Here is a 20,104-nt window from a genome sequence, read left to right as displayed (position 1 = left end):
AGGGGAGAGTGGAATGTCTCATCAATTCATAAGATGCTCCAATTAATAAAGCTAGTAAACAATTGTTCTTGTAAGATACATTTATTATAACTCTCTCCGTAATATTTGATTGTTCACAAGCTCATGGGCAAAATTAAGCATAAAGTTTTAAGTATAAAATATTAGCTGGTGCTTATACACCAATATACTATGAGATGCCTCTAAATAAATGGAACCAATGGGAAAATTTATTTAGAGTAAATTTGTAATTAAATTTGACCACCGTTGTTTTAATTATGAGTTTCAGCTAAGTTTCGTTTGTTTTCCCCACCGGTGATGCAAGTTGTTACTTATTGCGTGATTATAATCAGACCAACGTAGGGTTATTATCATGCGCTTATTTGCATTTCATTGTATATGATTACTAAGTTAGTTTAAGAGCAACTTTATCATGCTAAGACATGATTATTCAAAGACCATTGTGATGGGAAAGCCGATTGTCTCAAATAAGTGTGATTTTATTCTTTATTCTGGCCACCGCTGGGTACGGGATAACTTTCACAGGTCCTGTTGTTCTATCCATTTTTTGGCCACCGCTGTTGTAGATTAGTTCAATTTGGATCAGAGATGATTGAAGTATAGTTGTGTTCATGATTTTGGCCACTGCTGTTTTGTGAGCATTTAATCATAGCTTTGCTACTCTAGTTCATTAACTAGCCACCGCTGGGGTGGGCTAGGTTAGCAAAGAAAGCTGATCAGTGGTATAGTTTTCGTCGTGCCAAGATAAATAGTGAAAGAGCTACCGTTGTGAATTATTTCAGATAAGTTTAAGGGCCGACACTTCTAATATTCTAATTATTCAAAATTCAATGGAAACTCACAAAAGAAAGGAAGAAAATAGAGAAGAAAATCTCAATGAGATATAGGATAAGTTTTCTCTATATCGATAACTTGAGATGAGATATCTATATATATATATATATGATTTGATATATATATCGTGCCATATGTATTTCTCCAATTTTCATCCAAACTCTGTTGATGATTTACATTAGTTGTTTAACCATGACGGAGATACGTAATGTTTAATGATAATTTAAGTTTTGGGCACAAAAGTAATAGCCTCGGTTATTTTAAGATTAATGGATGTGAATTTTGAACAATTCATATCATGGCAATTTTCTGATGGAGTCAAGGCAATAGGCTGTAATGGGTCTACAAGTTTTGAAACGTGATTCCAAAGAAAACTATTATGTTGTGAATAAAAGGTCCCAGGGGAGAATGTTGGAATTATTGATCTCGGTCAAGATTTAATTGGGCCGAAAGGCCCAATCCTAATCCAATTATTAATCCCTGTTATTTGCTTTTGATCGGGAGGCAAACTCAGCCCATTTAAGGGCCCGACCCCAAGGCTACAACACTATATAACCAAGGGAAAACCCTGTTTTTCCCTAATCGCGATTACTCGCGAGCTAAGCCGTTAATGTTAGCGTATTCCTAACCTAACTGATCTCTAAAGTGCTGGAAGGCTTGGAAGCGCGGTGTCCCTCAATCTGCATTAACATACATCTGGTTCTACTACCTCTATGGTACCGACGGGAGTTGCTGCTCGTCATCAAGTTCAACAACAGAGGCCTCCATGATGGCTATCAGTTCTGGTTAGTCATTAAGTAATTAATTCCGCATTAAAATTAATTAGTGATCATGATTAGACTAAGCTAATATTCTATTTATGGTTAATTAGTTCTAACAAGCCAGACTGCTAGGTGGACGGCGACGGAGCTCGATCAGATGAACAAGGGGAAGAAGCTAGCTAGCTACTTACTCTCGCCGGTGTTTTTGAGACTGAAGAGCCAGAGGAACACATCGACTCTGGATTCGTAGAGGGATCCATCACCGTGCTTACTCCTCTCCGTCACCACCACCGGATGCACGCCTTCCTCGTCGTCCTCCTCTTCGAGATCATCCTCCTCCTCCTCCGCCGCCACTTCTTCCGTCGCCTTTCTTTTCCTGGCCTCCTGAGACAACTCGCCGCTGCCGTCGCCTCTGGTCTCCATCAGCACGGTCTCCATCAGCACGGTGGCAGCGGCGCCTCTGGTCTCCATCAGCACGGTGGTAGCTTTGTTGGGATTGCTGATTCCCTTCCCTGCTGTCTCATATTTATGTTGCTGCAAACCCTATCCACCGCCCGTGTACGATTCGGGTTGGATTCCGACCCCTTTTTCTTTTCGAGTACATACTCGGAAATCCAATTATGCGGTCGTTCGCTACAAGAGATTCCAACAATCAATCTACTCCTGCCGTTTTGTTGTCCCGATATGCTTCCCATACATACGCATTCACCCTGTTCTCCCCCAGAGAAATCCATAACAGATTAGCAGTGCATTTTGCGATTTACTTTCATAAACAAACAATTATAAGAATGCAACCACGAATTAGTCCAAACTCTCTGTATTATGGACTTCTCGCTGGTATTCACATCACTATTAAACGAGCGTCAAACATAACAAAGGATTGTCAAGCTATCTCCAATCAGAACAGCCAAGGGGCCATTTGGTACCAAATGGAAAAACTAACAGGCCCACATTTGGCTCCAACATTGTATGGTATCGACAAGAAGAGGAAGGCTGCAAAAGTTTGTTTCTAAGGACCGCGGGCTCTGAAGAAGCACAAGCACCCACCCGCCTGGCCTTCCGGTATCATGCCGCCTCCCTTGCTCGTGTCGAGGGCCTCCAAGAGCCGCACCACCTCGTCCATGTCCGGCCGCTTATCTGGGTTCGCGTCCCAGCACTTGCGCATGATGTTCGCCATCGTGCTTGGGCAGCACCGGGGGATGTCCGGGCGCAGATTCTGCACAGACAAAACCACTGTTCATTTATTCTGCCCAGACATGTTCAATACGAAGGGTGAAAAAAACAGATATCGACATTGAAGTCAGCATCTGAAAACAGACCTGATGGACAACAGCAGATGAGACGTCTGCAAAACTGAGGTCTGGATATGGCATGTCACAGCAGTATATTTCCCATAAGCATATGCCAAAACTGTAGACATCACACTTCCTATCGTATGGCTTGCCTTCAAGGACCTGCAGACACCAATAGGAAAGGAACAAATAGTTACAGAGCAGAAATAATTAGCTAAAACTGTAACAGAGTGAAACACTTAGCCCAACCGAGAAAGGAAAGACATAGAAGAGCATTTTTTTCGTACAAATCTTAAACAGTAAAGTAGCATACCTCTGGGGCCATGTAGCCAAGTGTGCCGGTTGCACCTGTCATATCCTTTGGATTCTGAGCCTCAACACGAGCAACGCCAAAATCAGCGATTTTAAGGTTCCGTTGTGTGTCAAGTAGCATATTTTCAGTTTTAACATCCCGGTGAACTATCTTTCTTGAGTGCAGGTAGCTCAATCTGCAAAAAGAACAAAAGAAATGGTCATCCTAAGCTTTAATATAAGAAAATGCATGATAGCAACTTTACCCAACTCCTGAACAAAACGGGGTTTTATATAGCTTGCTTACCCTCTGGCCAGATCCAATGCTATTTGAACCACAACCTTGTATGCAAGCTTCCTTCGCCTGTTCTTTATTAGATATTGTTTTAGTGTTCCACCAGCAAGATATTCTACCACAACACAACATGCTCTTGGTGGCAGCTCAGTGCGTGCACCACTGCTAGAACTATTGGCTGGAATCTTAAGGTCTGCAGTACCCATTGATGCACCAATGAACTGCATGAAAGAAAGTAAAGAGTAAACAAACTATGTAAGTGGACCACAAGAAGAAAGCTACTACTGAAGAGCAAAGACAGCACCAAAAATTGACAGTCCTGAATAAACATTGCACAGAAAGTCCCAAGTGTCACATACTGCTAAAACACACAAAGCTGAAATGTTCACCTTTGTAACATTTGGATGGTTGAGCTCATGCCAGACCGCAACCTCCTGTTTAAATGATGCTCGCAGTTTAGCAGTTTCAGCTTCCGTTGCAAAGCCATCTTCACCCCAATCCAACAGTTTTACTGTAGGTATCATGAGGGGGAAAAAGTGTGCTAAAGCTCATCAGAAGATCAGGACAGTGTAATTGCACCAGCTATTGGTAATTTGTTAAATTATCGGACTCAACAGAAATATAAACAGTTTCATATAACTTCATCAATTTGATAATATGCTGTTCAAGAAAGCTGTCTATTTGTCTACAAGGCTAAAAAAAGGTATGGTGACAGATGTACAGCATCTCCGTCCTGTGTAACAGGAGAGTTCAGGAACAGGACAACTGAATAAGCTGAGATCACAGATGCAACCAAAGCACAATGCAGACACCTAATGAAATGAAGTTATCATGGCAAATTTCCCTTATCTCACAAGTATTTAGGTTTTAAGAATTCACGATCAGAACCTAGAGTAAAAGAAAAACCTAAATCCACAAAGGTGCAATACTTCACAGTTCACACACATAAACTAGTGCAAAGAGATAAGTCAGCACCACATAACCATCGCACATCACTTGAGTAAAAACACATACATGACTACACATTTGACACGTGTAGACATGAGAGTTCTATTTTCCATGAAGAAGAATTGTTTCTTAATTCATATGGAACATGAAACACGGAGGGATTTCAAAAAAAACACAGAGGAGCCAACTATTTGCTAGAACAGGTATCCAATGATAGAAGAGGAAAAGGAACTATAAATATTCAGATCACACAATAAGAGCTAGCTTTTCCTGTTAATGGAACTAGGATATTCCTGTCACGGAAAATATGTAAGTCCTAGCTGATGCATTCATGTACATGTGCCAACTGAATAGAATTGCGTCGTTTGTAATGGTTAGTTGGCTACACATGTATGCCTCACCAAAGTAAACCATTGAACTTCTACTGGAAATCTAGAATTCCAAGCCTGAATAGTTCCATCTCATGCGGACACTCGAACCAAGGAACAATGAGAAAAACTGGGTACCTGCGACATCCTGCCCATCGTACGTGCCGCGATACACCGTGCCGTAGGTGCCCTGCGCGATGACGTACCGAATCTCGAGCTTGGCGAGGTCGATCTCCCAGTCCTCCCGGGGCCCCTGGATGGACTTGCCCTTGTGCTTCTCCCAGGTCTTCGCCAGCTGCTTCTCCAGCTGGAGGTCCAGGCTCTCCAGGTCGATCTTGTCGGCCCGCACGTAGGCCTCGTTCTTCGCCGCCGCCGCCGACGCGCCACCGCCGCCGCTCGACGCCATCGCGGCCCGGGACTGGCCTCCGACTTCAAAGAACTCAACTTTTCTACTTTGTGGGAGACTTGCAACCTCCGCTGTGTTGGATGGAGCACTGGAAGGCAATGGCATAAAGGGGCGGAATTCACGCGGAATCGAAGGAAGCGAGCGCCTAAAAATCTTGGGACGCCAACTGGTTACAAGCACGCGGCAAGCAAATCGCTGCGGAATAGGGGGGATTGGAGCAAGGGAGGGAGGGAAAGATTCGGATTTGGATTTGGTTGCAACCAGACAGACTAGCCAGCTCTGATAAGAGCAAGGGGGGTTCTTCCGGAGAAAGCAAGGGCGTGTGCTTACCGGCGGGAGGAGAAACAGGTCGCCAGGTCCGGGTGGATCTGCAGCTCCAGCTCCAGTACCAGGTTGGGGGGGGGGGGGGGGGGGGGGGGGGGGCAGAGCAGGCGGACGGCGAGGAGGACTGGGAAAGAAGCGGGAAATTCGAGGTGACGCCGCTGCGGTGAGGGGACGCTGTGGGACGAGAGAGGCGGAGGTGGGAGCCAAGAGGTGGCTGCGGCGCCGGCGAGGCGGGTTTGTTGCGAGGATGCCGGACGCCGGAGCAGGTCAGCAGGTGCAAGACAGGAGTTCCAGAAGTTTGGCCCGTGGTGTACCGATTGTCAGGACCAGGGTTTTAATTTGCGACCGGTCTCGGCTAACCGTCGGGTTCCGGTATACCGGTCTGATTTGGCCGGTTACCGGTCGGAACCGGTGGAATTCAAATTTGAATTCAAATAGCGCAGTTCAATCGGTTCGTACCGGTTTACTAGCCAGTTTGACCGGTTTACCGGCCGGTTTAACTGGTAACCGGTCGGTTTGACTGGTAACCGATCAAATTCAAATTTTTTTGTTTAAATTCAAATGCCCGCAAAGTATACTAAATAAATGTTTATATAACATATTTTAGTCTAAATGAACCCTCCAACCCTCTTTTATACTACTTTTATATTGTATTTGTATACTTTTGTATGCACGTTTTTTTGTTTAACTTCAAATTCCCGCAAACTATACTAAATGAACGAATTTTTGAGAAAATTTGACACCATTAAACTTGTCGCACCTTGAAATATTTTTTAGGAATTTTTTATTTTTTTTAATTTAAATTTAAATTTTGAATTTGGGCCGGTTTCCGGTCAAACCAGACCGGTTCCCACCGGTTATGTGAACCCTGGTCAGGACTCGGAAGGGGAATTTCCAGCAATAAATGACAAGGATTAAACCACGTTTTCAACATTGATATATGTGGCTTCCCAGCCAAGGGCGACCTGTTGAACAAACCAATTTCTTTTCCTTTTTTCCCCCACGAACAGAAAAGGAATTTCTTTTGTTTCTAAGGAAAAAAAATAGAGGAATTTAATGTGCCAAAGGCGTGTGCGAGAGATAGGAAGTGTAATCTTTTAATTTAATCTTCCTTCATGTGTTGTGGCAGTCTGATATATATGATGTTTGCTTGAAATTTATTTGTTTATTACAGGTACATTGCATCACGTTGTTCATTTTCCAAATTCCAGAGATAGATCAGGTTAAAAGGCCGTAAATGCTACTAGCTAGGCCATGAGGAAAAGTATATCATTGGTTCATGAGCAGTTATCTCTATCTCTACTTACTTTAAAGCAATTGGTATTCGAATCGGAATCTGAACAGATCGCTCGGAATTATAATTGGAATCTAAACACGTCAATCCGAATCCCAATAGGAACACAGACAGGCAAATACCTTGTGCGGTTACAGCACAACTTATATCAGAGTGAAAGAGCACAAAATTGATGATCTCACATAGATCTAGAAAATTTATATTGCTACAGGTCGTATGCTAGTCTAATCTAATACTCTGATCCATTTTGATTCAGCACGCAATCATCGTTTATGGATTTGACATGGAGCAGCAAAGTCAAATGTAAAAAAGGTCATCCGAGCAAAATGTTTTACGACACCTTAAATGACGCTTCTTGTTTGCTTGTACGTCTGCGGGATCAAATCAAGCTAGGTCCAACGATTCAAAAAATGTTATCATCTGCATGCATATCGACTCGTTGACACAGGTAATGGCGTTTTTATGCATGCATCCCATCCAGCTGACCACATATCGCATTAGATTTATCTAAAATCAAATTTAGTAAACTTAACCAAATTATGGAAAAAATAATATTTATAATACCAAATTTGGTTCATTGAATCAACCATATAAATTATATGTAGATAGTGCATATGTTGAATAGTACAGTTGTTGCTATATTTTTTATGAATTTAGTCAAATTAGTCAAGTTTAATATGGGACAAATCTAATATACGGTACGTCAATAAAAATAGAAAAAGTATATGTTCAACGTGTAAATAAAATATATAATATCTATTGCATTGCATATATAATCATCCTCTCCCTCTCTTCAAGACTTGAACTAGTAGAATCCATGGTCGCGACTCGCCATGTCGTAAGATTGGGCATCTTGAACGACAGGTTCCATGGCCGGCCGGTTCTTGTTTGACCATCGCGAATCGATGCGAGAGGCGTCGCCGCCACGCACGCCACTACCTCCTCCTGCACACGTGCGGCCGGGCTGAAAACCAGAGGCCGAGAGCATCAGGGTTGCTTCTACAGCTGCATACATACGCGGCGATCCGGCCACGTACTGCGCACACGTCGCAGTGGTGTTCCGCGCATGCCGCCCGGGCGCGCCGTCGCTTCCGTGCTGCTCCAGGGACCAGGGGAACTTGAGCTCTGACGCAACCCCGGCGGCATCTGGAAGTGGAAAAGGAGAACGTAACATTGTGCGTGCCTGCCGGCTGCCGCTGGCAGAAATGCTAATCGGCTTCCATTTGCTTATTCCGTTTCATTTACAATGCGACGACAGTTTCATGCATACACTATACGCCAATGGAATCGTTGCGGCGAATGCTAGGTTCGACCGGATCGGGCAGGGAGATCATGGCCGAGCTGATTGCTCGCCCGCAGATGGATCCCAGATGTCTATCTCCACGGCAGGACTGCATTCGCTCCATCCCAGTTTGCAGAGTTGTCCTGGAAAACAGGAAAAGGTAGAATTGGAGATGAAACGTTTGGCTATTCCGATTTGTGGCTGCAGATGCCTGCTGCAGCTTATGCTGCACGATACAAACGTCCAACTCCCATCACCTAATGATTTCTACACTTCCATTGTAGTGAATCTTCTAAGTTGAATGCCTTCTTAAAAGTTTGATTGCTATTGGTCTCTCTATTCCCTAATGATGATGAAACTTAGCGCTAACTTTGTTGTGACTTGTGACCGAAAAAAGGAGTCAAACTTAAGGCTTTCCAGGATATAATAAAAAGACTACATACCTTGATTGTGAAAAGGACACTGGAATCGAAAACTTGTTGGCCAGCAGTGACCTTCAGGCCCTCTACATATCCAGCACGAGGCGCCTTCACCACATGCTGAATAGAGCAAGATAGAGATTTTAGCGTTCATTATGGAGCTGGCCAAATACTTCGAACATAATCAGGAAGATAGTTTATCCAGACCTCCATCTTCATTGCTTCCATAACCATGACAGGCTGCCCTGCCTCCACCTGCGCCCCATCTTCAAGCAAAACCTTCACAACCAAACCAGCCATCGGTGCCAGAACACTGCCTTTTGGATGTGACTTCCCCTCAGAAGCATGAGTAGGCTGGGAGCTATCATCAGCTCCGTGCTGAGCTCTCAGAGTCTGTCTATAATGGTGATGGTGCTTCCCATGCCAGATGTGTATATGTTTGCTATTATCCTGCAAGAAGGTTAAGAATTTAGGGAGGGTACTACATTCACCTGAAACTATCTATGCACCAGTTCTCTGTGACAAAAGTATCAGTTTAACCTTTGAATAATAAGCTAGAGTCACATCAGTTTGCAGACCAGCAGCATCTACACGAAAATCGTGGTCACCCTTGTGTTCAACTTTGACATCAAAACCAGAAGTGCCCTCTTCTGTCTGATCAATAAAGAAATATAATCAGTGAAGGCATCGATCAAAAGGAAAGGTGGCTGTATAATTGTATGCTAAAGCCCATTTGCTTAATCTCCTTAGCTGAAGTCAGTTGTAGAAGTCCATATGGTGGACAACATACATTATACTGTCCTGTCTACGGTGTCACAAGGTTAAAACCAATTTCTAATGGGTTTAGGAATACTCGCTTCCACTAGTTATGTCATATGAGTTATTCTATCAAATATTCTTTTCGTTTTGACTCTCAATTATGTAAAACCATCAGGTTGGTCACCTGAATTTGGTTTACTAGCTAGGTTCACTATACAAAAAATAAGATGGGTGCGTTGCATGTGTATGTGCTTATTCACATAGTAATAACCACTGTTCTGACATAACTTCCATCAACCCAAGTTCAAATATGCAAGAGGTACTTGAAAGGTATTTCTGTCCAGTGTATATAATCACCTCGATGAAGTAACTTCCGTCACACTTATATGTAACGAATAGTTTAAGCAGTTTCTCACTGAATCCATCATGTTCTTCCAACTCCAATTCCAGTGGTTGCCTAGCAGAGTGATGCATCCTAAAAGGTGTATTATTGTACCATACAGACAATGTCTTGTCAGCTCCTGAAAAGTATGTATTGTATGTCATTAACAGATCATATCAGCAATGGTGTTGTTGAAACGAAAAAATGGTTGAGTCTAACATACGTATTGATTCTTTCGATGTAATGTGATCCTTCTTGCAAATGCACGCAGCAGCCAGAATTGCACCAAGCTCAGCTACACCATGCGATTCACCTGAGGCCTTCGTAGAAGTACTCAAAAGATCATCTTTATAACGCTCAATGAAGTGCGTATCGACTATGCCTTTTTCAAAGGCACTATGACTTGCGAGTTCTTGGAGAAAACCAACATTGGTTGGCAAACCTGCAATCTGTTTATTCATAAACCAAGGTGTTACAGAGGTTCTTATTAAAATGACTGAGATTCTATTTCTACACTTCTGAAGTTTCATGAGTTGTTTATTCATAAAAGATGTACACAGCAGTTTACTGTTAATGGAATGCCACTCTTAAGAACTATGGAATGGTTTAGTATGTAATAACCACCCAGAGGAAGTGTATGTTCAATTTTGTATGGTATATTGGTACAAGCACTATTAAGGAGAAGAAGGAGTGTTTCAAGCGCCTCCACCTGGACAAGAGTGCAGCCAACATCGAGGGCTATAAATTAGCGAAGAGGGTTGCAAAGCGAGCTGTGAGTGTAGCAAAGGGTAAGGCGTATGATGACCTGTATCAGCGGCTAGGCACGAAAGAAGGTGAGAAGGACATTTATAGGATGGCTAGGATCCGTGAGCGGAAGACAAGGGACATCAACCAAATCAAATGCATTAAGGATGGGGCAGATCGACTGCTAGTGAAAGAAGAGGAGATCATGGATAGATGGAGAGAATACTTCGACAAGTTGTTTAATGGGGAGAGTGAGAGCCCTACCCTTGAGTTAGATGACTCTTTTGACGATACCAACAGACGTTTTGTGAGGAGAATTCAGGAGGTAGAGATCGGGGAGGCTTTGAAGAGGATGAAGGGAGGTAAAGCGATGGGCCCTGATGGTATTCCCATTGAGGTGTGGAGATGCCTAGGAGATAGAGCAATAGTATGGTTAACTAAGCTTTTTAATCTCATTTTTCGGTCAAACAAGATGCCGGAAGAATGGAGGAGAAGTATATTAGTACCTATCTTCAAAAACAAGGGCGATGTTCAAAGTTGTATTAACTACCGTGGGATTAAGCTGATGAGCCATACGATGAAGCTTTGAGAGAGGGTTATCGAGCATCGCCTAAGAAGAGTGACAAGTGTGACCCAAAACCAATTTGGTTTCATGCCTGGAAGGTCAACCATGGAGGCGATTTTCTTAATACGATAATTGATGGAGAGATATAGGGAGCAGAAGAAGGACTTGCACATGGTCTTCATTGACCTTGAGAAGGCATATGACAAAGTACCGAGAAATGTCATGTGGTGGGCTTTGGAGAAGCACAAAGTCCCAACTAAGTACATTACCCTCATTAAGGATATGTACAAGGATGCGACGATGTTTGTCCGGACATGTGATGGCAATACCACTGACTTTCCTATTAACATAGGCCTACACCAGGGGTCAGCATTGAGCCCTTATTTATTTGCTTTAGTGATGGATGAGGTCACAAGGGATATACAAGGTGAGATCCCTGGTGTATGCTCTTTGCTGATAATGTGGTGCTAGTTGACGAGAGTAGGGCAGGGGTTAATAGGAAGTTAGAGCTGTGAAGACGCACGTTAGAGTCGAAAGGGTTCAGACTTAGTAGGACTAAGACCGAGTACATGATGTGCGATTTCAGCGCGACTAGGCATGAGGGGGGAGACGTTAGTCTAGATGGGCAAGTGGTGGTCCAGAAGGATACTTTTCGGTATTTAGGATCGATGCTACAAAAGGATGGCGACATTGATGAAGATGTTAGTCATAGAATTTCAGCTGGCTGGTTGAAATGGCGGCAAGCTTCTGGCATCATTTGTGACAAGAGGGTGCCACAAAAGCTAAAAGGCAAATTCTATAGGACAGCAATTCGTCCGGCGATGTTATACGGTGCTGAATGTTGGCCTACAAAAAGGCGACATGTCCAGCAACTGAGTGTAGCAGAGACGCGGATGTTGCGGTGGTTTTGCGGGCACACAAGGAGGGATAGACTCCGGAACGAAGTTATTCGGGATAGGGTCGGAGTGGCACCAATTGAGGAGAAACTTATCCAACATCGGCTAAGATGGTTTGGACATGTCCAACGAATGCCTCCTGAGGCGCCGGTGCGTAATCGGGTTCTTAAGCGGGTCGGTAATGTAAAGAGGGGTAGAGGTTGACCTAAACTGACGTGGGATGAGTCGGTTAAGAGAGACCTTAAGGATTGGAATATCTCTAAAGAGATAGCTTTGGATAGGAGCGCTTGGAGACTAGCTATCAATGTGCCTGAACTTTGAACTTATTTCTTTCGGGTTTCATCTCTAGCCTACCCCAACTTGCGTGGGAAAAAAGGCTATGTTGTTGTTGTTGTTGTATTGGTACAAGCATCGCAGAAGAATAAAGACAGCATCTAAATTTGCAAAATAAACTAGCAATATAGACTAATTCTATGTTGAATTTTGCATGGTATATTGGTACAAGGCTACAAGCACTAGCAATATAGACTAATTCTATGTAGAAATTTTGCATGGTATATTGGTACAAGCATCGCAGAGGAATAAAACAGCATCCGAATTTGCGAAATAAACTAACAATATAGACTAATTCTACCAAATTATGTTCATGTTTGTAAAATATTTTAGGATGACTAGAATTACAATTAAATTAATGTGCACAAGGGTCACTGGAAAAATAACTATTATAGGTAAAGAAAAGATGCAAACAGATAATACATCAAAAGAAGCTCTGCTGCGTTTTCGAGAGATAGAAAAAAATAGATCAAAAGAAATGTGTCATTCTGGTGAACATTCTGTACCTGAAAGTTTGACAAACAGTTCTTTAGCTTGACTAGTGCAGCACTGCGACTTTCACCCCATACTACAAGTTTGGCTATCATGGGATCATAATGCATGCTGACAGTATCTCCTTCTTCAACTCCAGTTTCAACTCTTACTGATCAAGAATATGTTACTTGTGCCATGCTGAAATCTAATTGGTAATACAACAGATGATAGCACATTTCTAAATTTTACCTGTTGGGGCTGAAGGGACAGGTCTGTAGTGATGTAAGGTTCCTGTTGCAGGAAGAAATCCTCTTGGAACATTTTCAGCATATATCCTAGCTTCAAATGCATGTCCTAAATCAAGGTACACAGGTAATTAAGGAGTATTCTGACTTCAGGCAGCGCCATTAATTTAAAAAGGCCAATGTGTAAACACATTCCTTAAAGAGAATCTGAGAGTGCCCAAGTTATTTTCCACAAACATTAAGAACTAAGACAACAAAAACTACATTAAATTTGAAAACAACCCGGTGCATTTCACGAGAAGACCACGAGGTAACCAATACATATGTTTCAAAGGAAAGCAAATGAGTCCTAATGTGCTTTTAGAGAATGTTCTGGTTCCTTACTAGTCAAGATGGATAGTGCTGTTTACAGTCAGAACGAAATGTAGTAGTAGTAGTAGTAGCCCAGAGAAAGAACATGGCACATCTATAAAGTTTTGGATGACAGCATGAATTCCTGCTAAGGCAGTACCATGTAATGGGACCTGTTCCTGTGATAATGGTAGGCATTCTCCATTTGCAACACGTATTTGCCACTCCACAAGATCTTGACCAACAATCATCTCTGTCACTGGGTGTTCAACCTTCAAAGATTGATTGACAAGGTTAATTTTGTTGTCGCAAGTGAGCCAATCAAGTACTGTGCAACAACAATATGAAAGATACATCAATACATGAACATCTTAGATGATCATAAATATATAGTACCTGGAGTCGAGTATTCATCTCCATAAAGTAGAATTCTCCAGAAAGAGTGTCCACAATAAACTCCACTGTTCCAGCATTGTAGTAACCAACTGCCTTCAACACAAAGAATCCAATAAGTGACCCTGTATATAAAATACAAAAGTTAAAAGGAATAACTACGAAAGAACATGTCAAAGAGGGAAACGGAGAAAGAACCCCTTGTTCCGACAGGTAACATAGAAAATGGTAGGTAGCTTGCAACTGTAAAGTATTATTCTACAAAAATTGGATGAAACAAAAACAATACATATAAGTTCTAATTGAAATTCATGTGAAGTAAAAAATTGCTTGCACATTTCCCATTCCATATATTGTTATAAAAAAAAAGAAGTTGGCAACTTGACACCTAGTGTGTATATAGGATGACAAAATAACTTAACCTACGACAATATGCTGGAGATACCAAATTGTCTCGTGCATGATTTAATCAAGGCCTTTACACTCGGAAGCAATCACCTTTGCTGCAGACACAGCAGCTCCACCAATATGAGACCGAAACTCAGCTGTAACATTTGGCTGCACCATATATCAACAGAAAGCTGATTAATGATTCTATTTGAAGCAACTTTAAGTGCGATCAGCAGATAATAAAGCCTTGGAGCATCCTCGAAGAGATTTTAAGAAAAAACAAATTTCAGGGAAATAACAGCAAACAAAGCCTTACAGCTGGAGCTTCCTCAATAATCTTTTGATGCCTTCTTTGTAGACTGCAGTCTCTCTCATAAAGGTATATTACATTTCCATGTTGGTCTCCGAATACCTTCAAAAATCAAATTAGTACCACAAAAAGACAATAAGGAGTAACTGCATATGCACATTTTTTTTTTTGAAAAAAAAAGACTGGCAGGTCCAAAAATCAATTGAGTTCTACCTGGACTTCTACATGTCTGGGTTGAGTAATATACTTCTCAATCAATAGCGTGTCTACACCAAATGATGCTGCAGCTTCCCGCTGAGCGCTCAGTACAGAATCCACAAACTCATCAGGCCGCTGAACAATCCTCATCCCCTTAAGAAAGGATATAGGATGAAATGGTTATATAGGATTAAAAGGTTATAGATGCTAGTAAAATAGGTCATGGAACTACAGAGCAAGCTTCACCCAATAAATGGAAAATTCAACAACTACAGGGAACCTAAAAGTCATATGCATTGCAAATTACCGCAAGCATTTCCTGTGAGTGAAACATTTCAGCGTACCTTGCCCCCTCCACCATGGGTAGGCTTGATCAAAACTGGATAACCAATTTTATCAGCTTCAAGTTTTAAGAGCTCAATATCTTGTTCAGCCCCATGGTATCCTGGAACTAGCGGCACTCCAGCAGCACCCATGATCCTCTTGGATGCACTGCATTTTACGAATAGTATCTAGAATGCATTGTTCCAAACAAAAAGAATTAACAATGTGTGAACACAGCAGACAGCAGGGAAATGTTTACCTCTTATCACCCATATCTCTAATTGCAGATGCCGGTGGGCCAATGAATTTGAGCCCCTCAGCTTCACAGAGCTGCGCAAAATCAGCACTCTCCGAAAGAAACCCATACCCCGGGTGGATAGCCTGCACGAAGCACACAGAAACCAATGCCTCAGAAATACTCATACCTGCAGGGCTGCATCATTCATGGCTCACTTGAAGTTTCAAACTGTTTTCTGATGACACTGTTCTTATGTATATCTTCACGAAAATGTGATCCTAACATCCAATGCTATATCAAAAGGCAACTAGACACAGAGCTTGACCTTCACATGCTGGCTAGTGTCACCCAGAGTGGAATGTTGTGGCGACTGGCGAGGGCTGCTAATTTCAAGTAACGTAGTACTACTAAGTACCGTCTACAGAGCAATGATGCTGTGATCAATCAATAAGCGAAGTTGAGCACGTTTCGCCTTCGCAGAGTGTGACACGCGAACTGATGAACTGAGACTGACAGGAAGCAGCTACGCGAGGCAGGGGTAGGTGGTGGGCGGGGGCGACCGGACCTGGGCGCCGGTGCGGTGGGCGGCGTCGATGATGGCCTTGGCGTTGAGGTAGCTCTCCCTGGCGGGCGGCGGGCCGATCCTGACGGCCTCGTCGGCGGCGCGCACGTGCAGCGCCCCGCGGTCGGCGTCGCTGTACACGGCGACGGTGGCGACCCCGAGGCGCCGCGCGGTGCGCATGACGCGGCACGCGATCTCGCCCCGGTTAGCCACCAGCACCTTCTCGATCCCCGCGCCCGCCGCCGCGGCAGGGGAGGGGGCGGAGGAGGAGGAGAGGAGCCGCGCGGCGAGGAGGAGCGGGAGCGGGGGCGGCGCGGGACCGGCGGGGCTCCCGCGGCGGCGGAGGTGGAGGCGGAGGAGGCGGGATGCCATCGCGCTGCAGAGGTGGTTGGTGGATTCGAGCGGCGGAAGTCGTAGCCGTGGTGAGCGAGCGAGGGAGCAAGGCGGAGTGGCGCGGCGATGGGCCGCCGGGAAATAATTTGCGGGGGGAACGGAGGGGATGGGCCGTGGGCGTGGGTTGGAGGGCCCCGCTGGATAAGGGTGGTGAGTGGTGACTGGTCGGTCGGACGGGTCAGAAGGGAACGTGTCCCGGACGTCTCTCTTCCTTCCTTCCGGGCGCGTGTGTCCGGGCGGATGAGCACGACCGGTGTGGGTGTCACCAGGGTTAAATAAACCGACCGTTCTGGTCAAATCGGCCCGATCCGGTAGCGGTTTATCGAACCGGTTTGATCGAAAACCGGTAGAGACCATTTAAATTCAAAATTGCATGTTCAACCGGTTCCGACCGGCTTACCGGTCGGTTTGACTGGTAACCGGCCAAATTCAAAAAAAATTGGTTTAAATTCAAATACCCGCAAAGTATACTAAATAAATGTTTGTATAATATATTTTAGTTTAAATGGATTTTCCACCCCTCTTTTGTACTAATTTTACATTGTATACATTGTATTTGTATATTTTTGTATGCACGTTTTTTTGTTTAACTTCAAATCCCCGCAAACTATACTAAATGAATAAATTTTTGAGAAAAAATTGACACCATTAGATTCGTCACACCTTAAAGTAATTTTAGAAATTTTTTATTTTTTTGAATTCAAATTTGAATTTTGGCCGGTTTAATACCGGCCCAAACCGAAATCAAGCCGGGCCAGTTTGACCAGTAACCGGACCAGTTCCCACCGGTTTGGTGAACAGGGTGTGACTCGGACGGACTCACTCGTGCCGTGCGGCCACTCTCAAGTTGTGGCTCTCGATGCTAAAAAAAAAGTCACAATGGCTCTCGTCTCAAAAAAAAAGTCACAATGGCTCTCTCCCACAAGAATTTTCTTTCTTTCTTTTTGAAACGGAAGGCTCCGAGAGAATTAGTTTATTTTTGTTCGATTCTTTAGTTTATACATATAATATAATGTGACATTAATTTAGCATGCATTTATGTAATCACCTCTTTCAATCTAATGAGACTAATTAGTCTATAATTAGATTTTTGTAATCGCCTGTGTGTTCTTGGTGATACTTAGGGTGTGTTTAGATGATTTTGGCAAAAAATTTTGAAAGGGAATCTTACTAATTTTGAGTATTAAATAAAATCTAATTATAGATTAATTAGTCACATTAGATTCGTCTTGCGATTTACAACCCATCTGTGCAAAAAAATTTATAAATAGATTTTATTTAATACTTCATGCATGTGTCCAAACATTCGATGTGAGGTTTTTTAGTATAAAATTTTGGGATCTAAGCTTAATTTGGAGGAGTCATATCCCGATGAGAAAACATATCTTCTACTCCCTCCGTTTTGAATTATAGATCATTTTAGCAAACGAGATATATAATTTTGCTATTTATCTAGATATATTGTTTATCTAGGTGCATAACAAAATTTATATATCTAAATTTTGTAAAACAATCTATAATTTAGAATAGAGGGACCAGCGACTTGTTTAGTTCCCAAAAAATTTCCTGTGCTACAGTAACTTCGAATGTTTGACCACTAATTAGGAGCATTAAATATGGATAACTAACAAAACCCATTTTATAACCCACGGATGAAATCATGAGACGAATCTAATGAACCTAATTATACAATAATTAGACAATATTGTGTTACAGTAAACAACCACTAATAATAAATTAATTAGTTTTATAATTAGTCTACATTTAATATTCCTAATTAGTGTTGCAAACATTGCCAAAATAATTTGTCCAAAAATTTTTGGTAACTAAACGGGCCCAAGCATATAGCTGGATTTCGATCTCTCACAAATGATTACTATTTTTTCCCAACATCCAAGAGGACATAGGATCTAGCTGTATCATTTTTTTTCTTCACTCCATGTGACAATAATTCCGGCGCAACTTATCTCCTCCTCTCATCTCCCTCTCTTTCGCCAACAAACTCCAAGTCGGGGAAAAAAACGACACATCCTTCCTATGCAACGCATCGCATCACCTGGCGAATTCCATGCTACGCTCGCAGAGGCATAACCATTTTGCTACTCACACACCTGTTTGGTTGCCATATATACAGCCAAATGAAGGAATGATGCCAACAAATCTATGATCAGTGCATATTTGGCAAAAACTGCAGCTATTAATGCCCACTAGTAAGGTGCCCGTGCTAACGCCACGGAAAAATTTTAAACGTACACAAAACAACACATAATCAATAGTTCAAAATGAAAAATATATGTTTCACACAAAAGATGTAACATGTAGTTATTATATGTTGATAGTAGCTTGCCCATGCTAACACTATGGGTGACACCTTATTTATGCATATCTAGAAAATACATTGCACTGTGCTGTATGAACTGATATAAAACATGTGCTACCTCGCTCATTCTCACTATATACCAAGAAGAAGTGGTTCATCTTAGAACTAAACATAAAGATACATCTAAATTATATATGCATAAGCTGTACATAAGTTGTACCTGCAAGCATGACGTGTCACAAAAAGCACCGGATCCAGATCGTTTTGTTGATAGTGATAGAATCAGCAATGGGATGCAATACCTATGCAAAGGATAAGAGCGAAATATGAATCCATTTGAAATCTTGGAAGAAGTTCATGGAAATACACATAATGAGTCTTGCAATAGATGACACTGCAAATGCAGCAAAAACAAATTAATCATCGGCACCATTCAAGTTGGTGCAGTACAATCTGAAAAAAGAAAACTGACCTAGCATAATTTAGTTTGCTTGAAAGAAATAACGGTAAGATAGTTGTAATAAAGAATATAGTTATCTTGAACCCACCCATTAGCAAAGACAACTTCTAACATTATTATGGCAGCTAATTTCACATTCAAATTTATGCACCTCATAAAATCAAATAGAGAAAAGGTCAAACAGCAAGATCTACTCATTTCTTGACAACCTTTGAAAAAGGTCAAGCAGCTTAGCAAAGAGAATAAATAGCAAGGACAGAAGGGAGAACAAATACCTAACATCGTTCAATCAGTTTCTGAAACAAACTACTTCTCTGGACATGACACAAAAAATATATATGCATTACCTGGACTCAACTGCATCAATCAGATCCAATCATCTAGCCGCACAGCTCCGCCATGAGTCCAAACTATAAAGAAAGCATTTATATTTATATATAAGAAGCAATGTAAACTGTCAAAGAAACACATGAATTCAAAATTGGAAGGTAGATTATAACCAAAGACAACTCTGAACTTATCATGCATGTGCAAAGGTTTGAGTGTAATTTTTTCCAATTTTGGAATATTAATATTACCTTGCAATTACCATTGCTGCCATTTAATGTATTTAGCAAATGAATCATTAAAGAAAAATGCCTAACTCACATACGAGTACATAAGCTTTAGCTACTTCAAATGACTAAGTAAATTTGTAACCGGCTCTATGCTCTAAGTAGGCATCACATGTTATCATCTAAACTGAATACAAATAAAATTGATTCTTTTGCCAACTGGCCTATCAGAGAATAAATGCACGATGAATGTAAAACAAGTTATCATCAATTAGCAGGGAACAAGCATGAAACGATAAACTCAATGCAACCTCATTAGTGATCAACTTAAATAGCTTATCTTTTGAATCAATCAGGGTACCAGACTCTCAAGGCCTCTTCAGTTGCATATGACGGTAATTTTGGTTGGGATAAAAAATATAAGTGCCATGTGCCCCTAACGACGAGCGAGCCTCTCTGCCGCCGTCTCTTCGGGTGCCGCGGCACCCAAACCAAATCAGATCAGGAAACACCCGCACCTTCTACTGGAGCATGGAGAAATGGTGTCGTGGTGAACCCATCATGGTGTGCTTCTTCCAAGGCGCTCCTCGCACTTGGCGCAGTGCCCCAGTCCACCACCACGCCGGCGCTCAGTTCATCCACGATATCAGAAACGGACGCACCCGTCCCCCGCGCTCAGGC

At 42.3% G+C, this 20,104-nt stretch overlaps 2 protein-coding genes and 1 long non-coding RNA gene across 4 annotated transcripts; all 3 read right to left on the bottom strand.

Moving 5' to 3' along the window:
* Positions 1-2,393: 2,393 nt before the first annotated feature.
* Positions 2,394-5,858, bottom strand: LOC120666875 (serine/threonine-protein kinase STY13-like). 2 transcript variants are annotated; one of them, XM_039946861.1, is made up of 7 exons: positions 5,544-5,854; positions 4,946-5,301; positions 3,881-4,002; positions 3,504-3,712; positions 3,219-3,393; positions 2,933-3,067; positions 2,415-2,829 (listed from the first exon to the last, which is right to left on the bottom strand). In XM_039946861.1, exons 2-7 carry the CDS (start codon positions 5,211-5,213, stop codon positions 2,623-2,625), a joined length of 1,116 nt encoding a protein of 371 aa, XP_039802795.1. In that variant the 5' UTR covers positions 5,214-5,301; positions 5,544-5,854; the 3' UTR covers positions 2,415-2,622. The 2 variants fall into 2 exon arrangements, with proteins under 2 accessions (XP_039802794.1, XP_039802795.1); XM_039946860.1 differs by having other exon boundaries at positions 2,394-2,829; positions 4,946-5,858.
* A 2,146-nt stretch (positions 5,859-8,004) lies between these two features.
* LOC120666874 (methylcrotonoyl-CoA carboxylase subunit alpha, mitochondrial-like) lies at positions 8,005-16,172 on the bottom strand. Its single transcript, XM_039946859.1, has 16 exons — positions 15,700-16,172; positions 15,156-15,277; positions 14,917-15,064; positions 14,588-14,725; positions 14,381-14,476; positions 14,173-14,232; positions 13,678-13,770; positions 13,442-13,553; positions 12,935-13,039; positions 12,718-12,854; positions 9,897-10,122; positions 9,649-9,812; positions 9,073-9,186; positions 8,740-8,982; positions 8,557-8,652; positions 8,005-8,256 (listed from the first exon to the last, which is right to left on the bottom strand). The coding sequence occupies exons 1-16, from the start codon at positions 16,066-16,068 to the stop codon at positions 8,206-8,208; spliced, it is 2,274 nt and encodes a 757-aa protein (XP_039802793.1). The 5' UTR covers positions 16,069-16,172; the 3' UTR covers positions 8,005-8,205.
* A 2,190-nt stretch (positions 16,173-18,362) lies between these two features.
* LOC120663862 lies at positions 18,363-20,104 on the bottom strand. Its single transcript, XR_005670639.1, has 4 exons — positions 19,942-20,104; positions 19,217-19,279; positions 18,630-18,711; positions 18,363-18,541 (listed from the first exon to the last, which is right to left on the bottom strand). It is a non-coding gene; the product is annotated as an uncharacterized LOC120663862 (long non-coding RNA).

This window comes from Panicum virgatum, chromosome 3N (genome assembly GCF_016808335.1).
Source record: "Panicum virgatum strain AP13 chromosome 3N, P.virgatum_v5, whole genome shotgun sequence".
Lineage (NCBI taxonomy): Eukaryota > Viridiplantae > Streptophyta > Magnoliopsida > Poales > Poaceae > Panicum > Panicum virgatum.
The sequence above is the reverse complement of the archived record's forward strand: the minus strand, read 5'-3'. Positions and strand labels throughout refer to the sequence as shown.

Coding starts and splice junctions, on each gene's coding strand:
- LOC120666875 (XM_039946860.1), bottom strand. CDS start 5,318: ATGCCATTGCCTTCCAGTGCTCCATCCAACACAGCGGAGGTTGCAAGT. Junction 3,394..3,503: donor GCATTGGATCTGGCCAGAGG/GTAAGCAAGCTA, acceptor TTCTTTTTGCAG/ATTGAGCTACCTGCACTCAA. Junction 2,830..2,932: donor CATCTGCTGTTGTCCATCAG/GTCTGTTTTCAG, acceptor TTGTCTGTGCAG/AATCTGCGCCCGGACATCCC.
- LOC120666874 (XM_039946859.1), bottom strand. CDS start 16,068: ATGGCATCCCGCCTCCTCCGCCTCCACCTCCGCCGCCGCGGGAGCCCC. Junction 14,477..14,587: donor CCAGACATGTAGAAGTCCAG/GTAGAACTCAAT, acceptor TGATTTTTGAAG/GTATTCGGAGACCAACATGG. Junction 14,233..14,380: donor TTATTGAGGAAGCTCCAGCT/GTAAGGCTTTGT, acceptor TATATGGTGCAG/CCAAATGTTACAGCTGAGTT.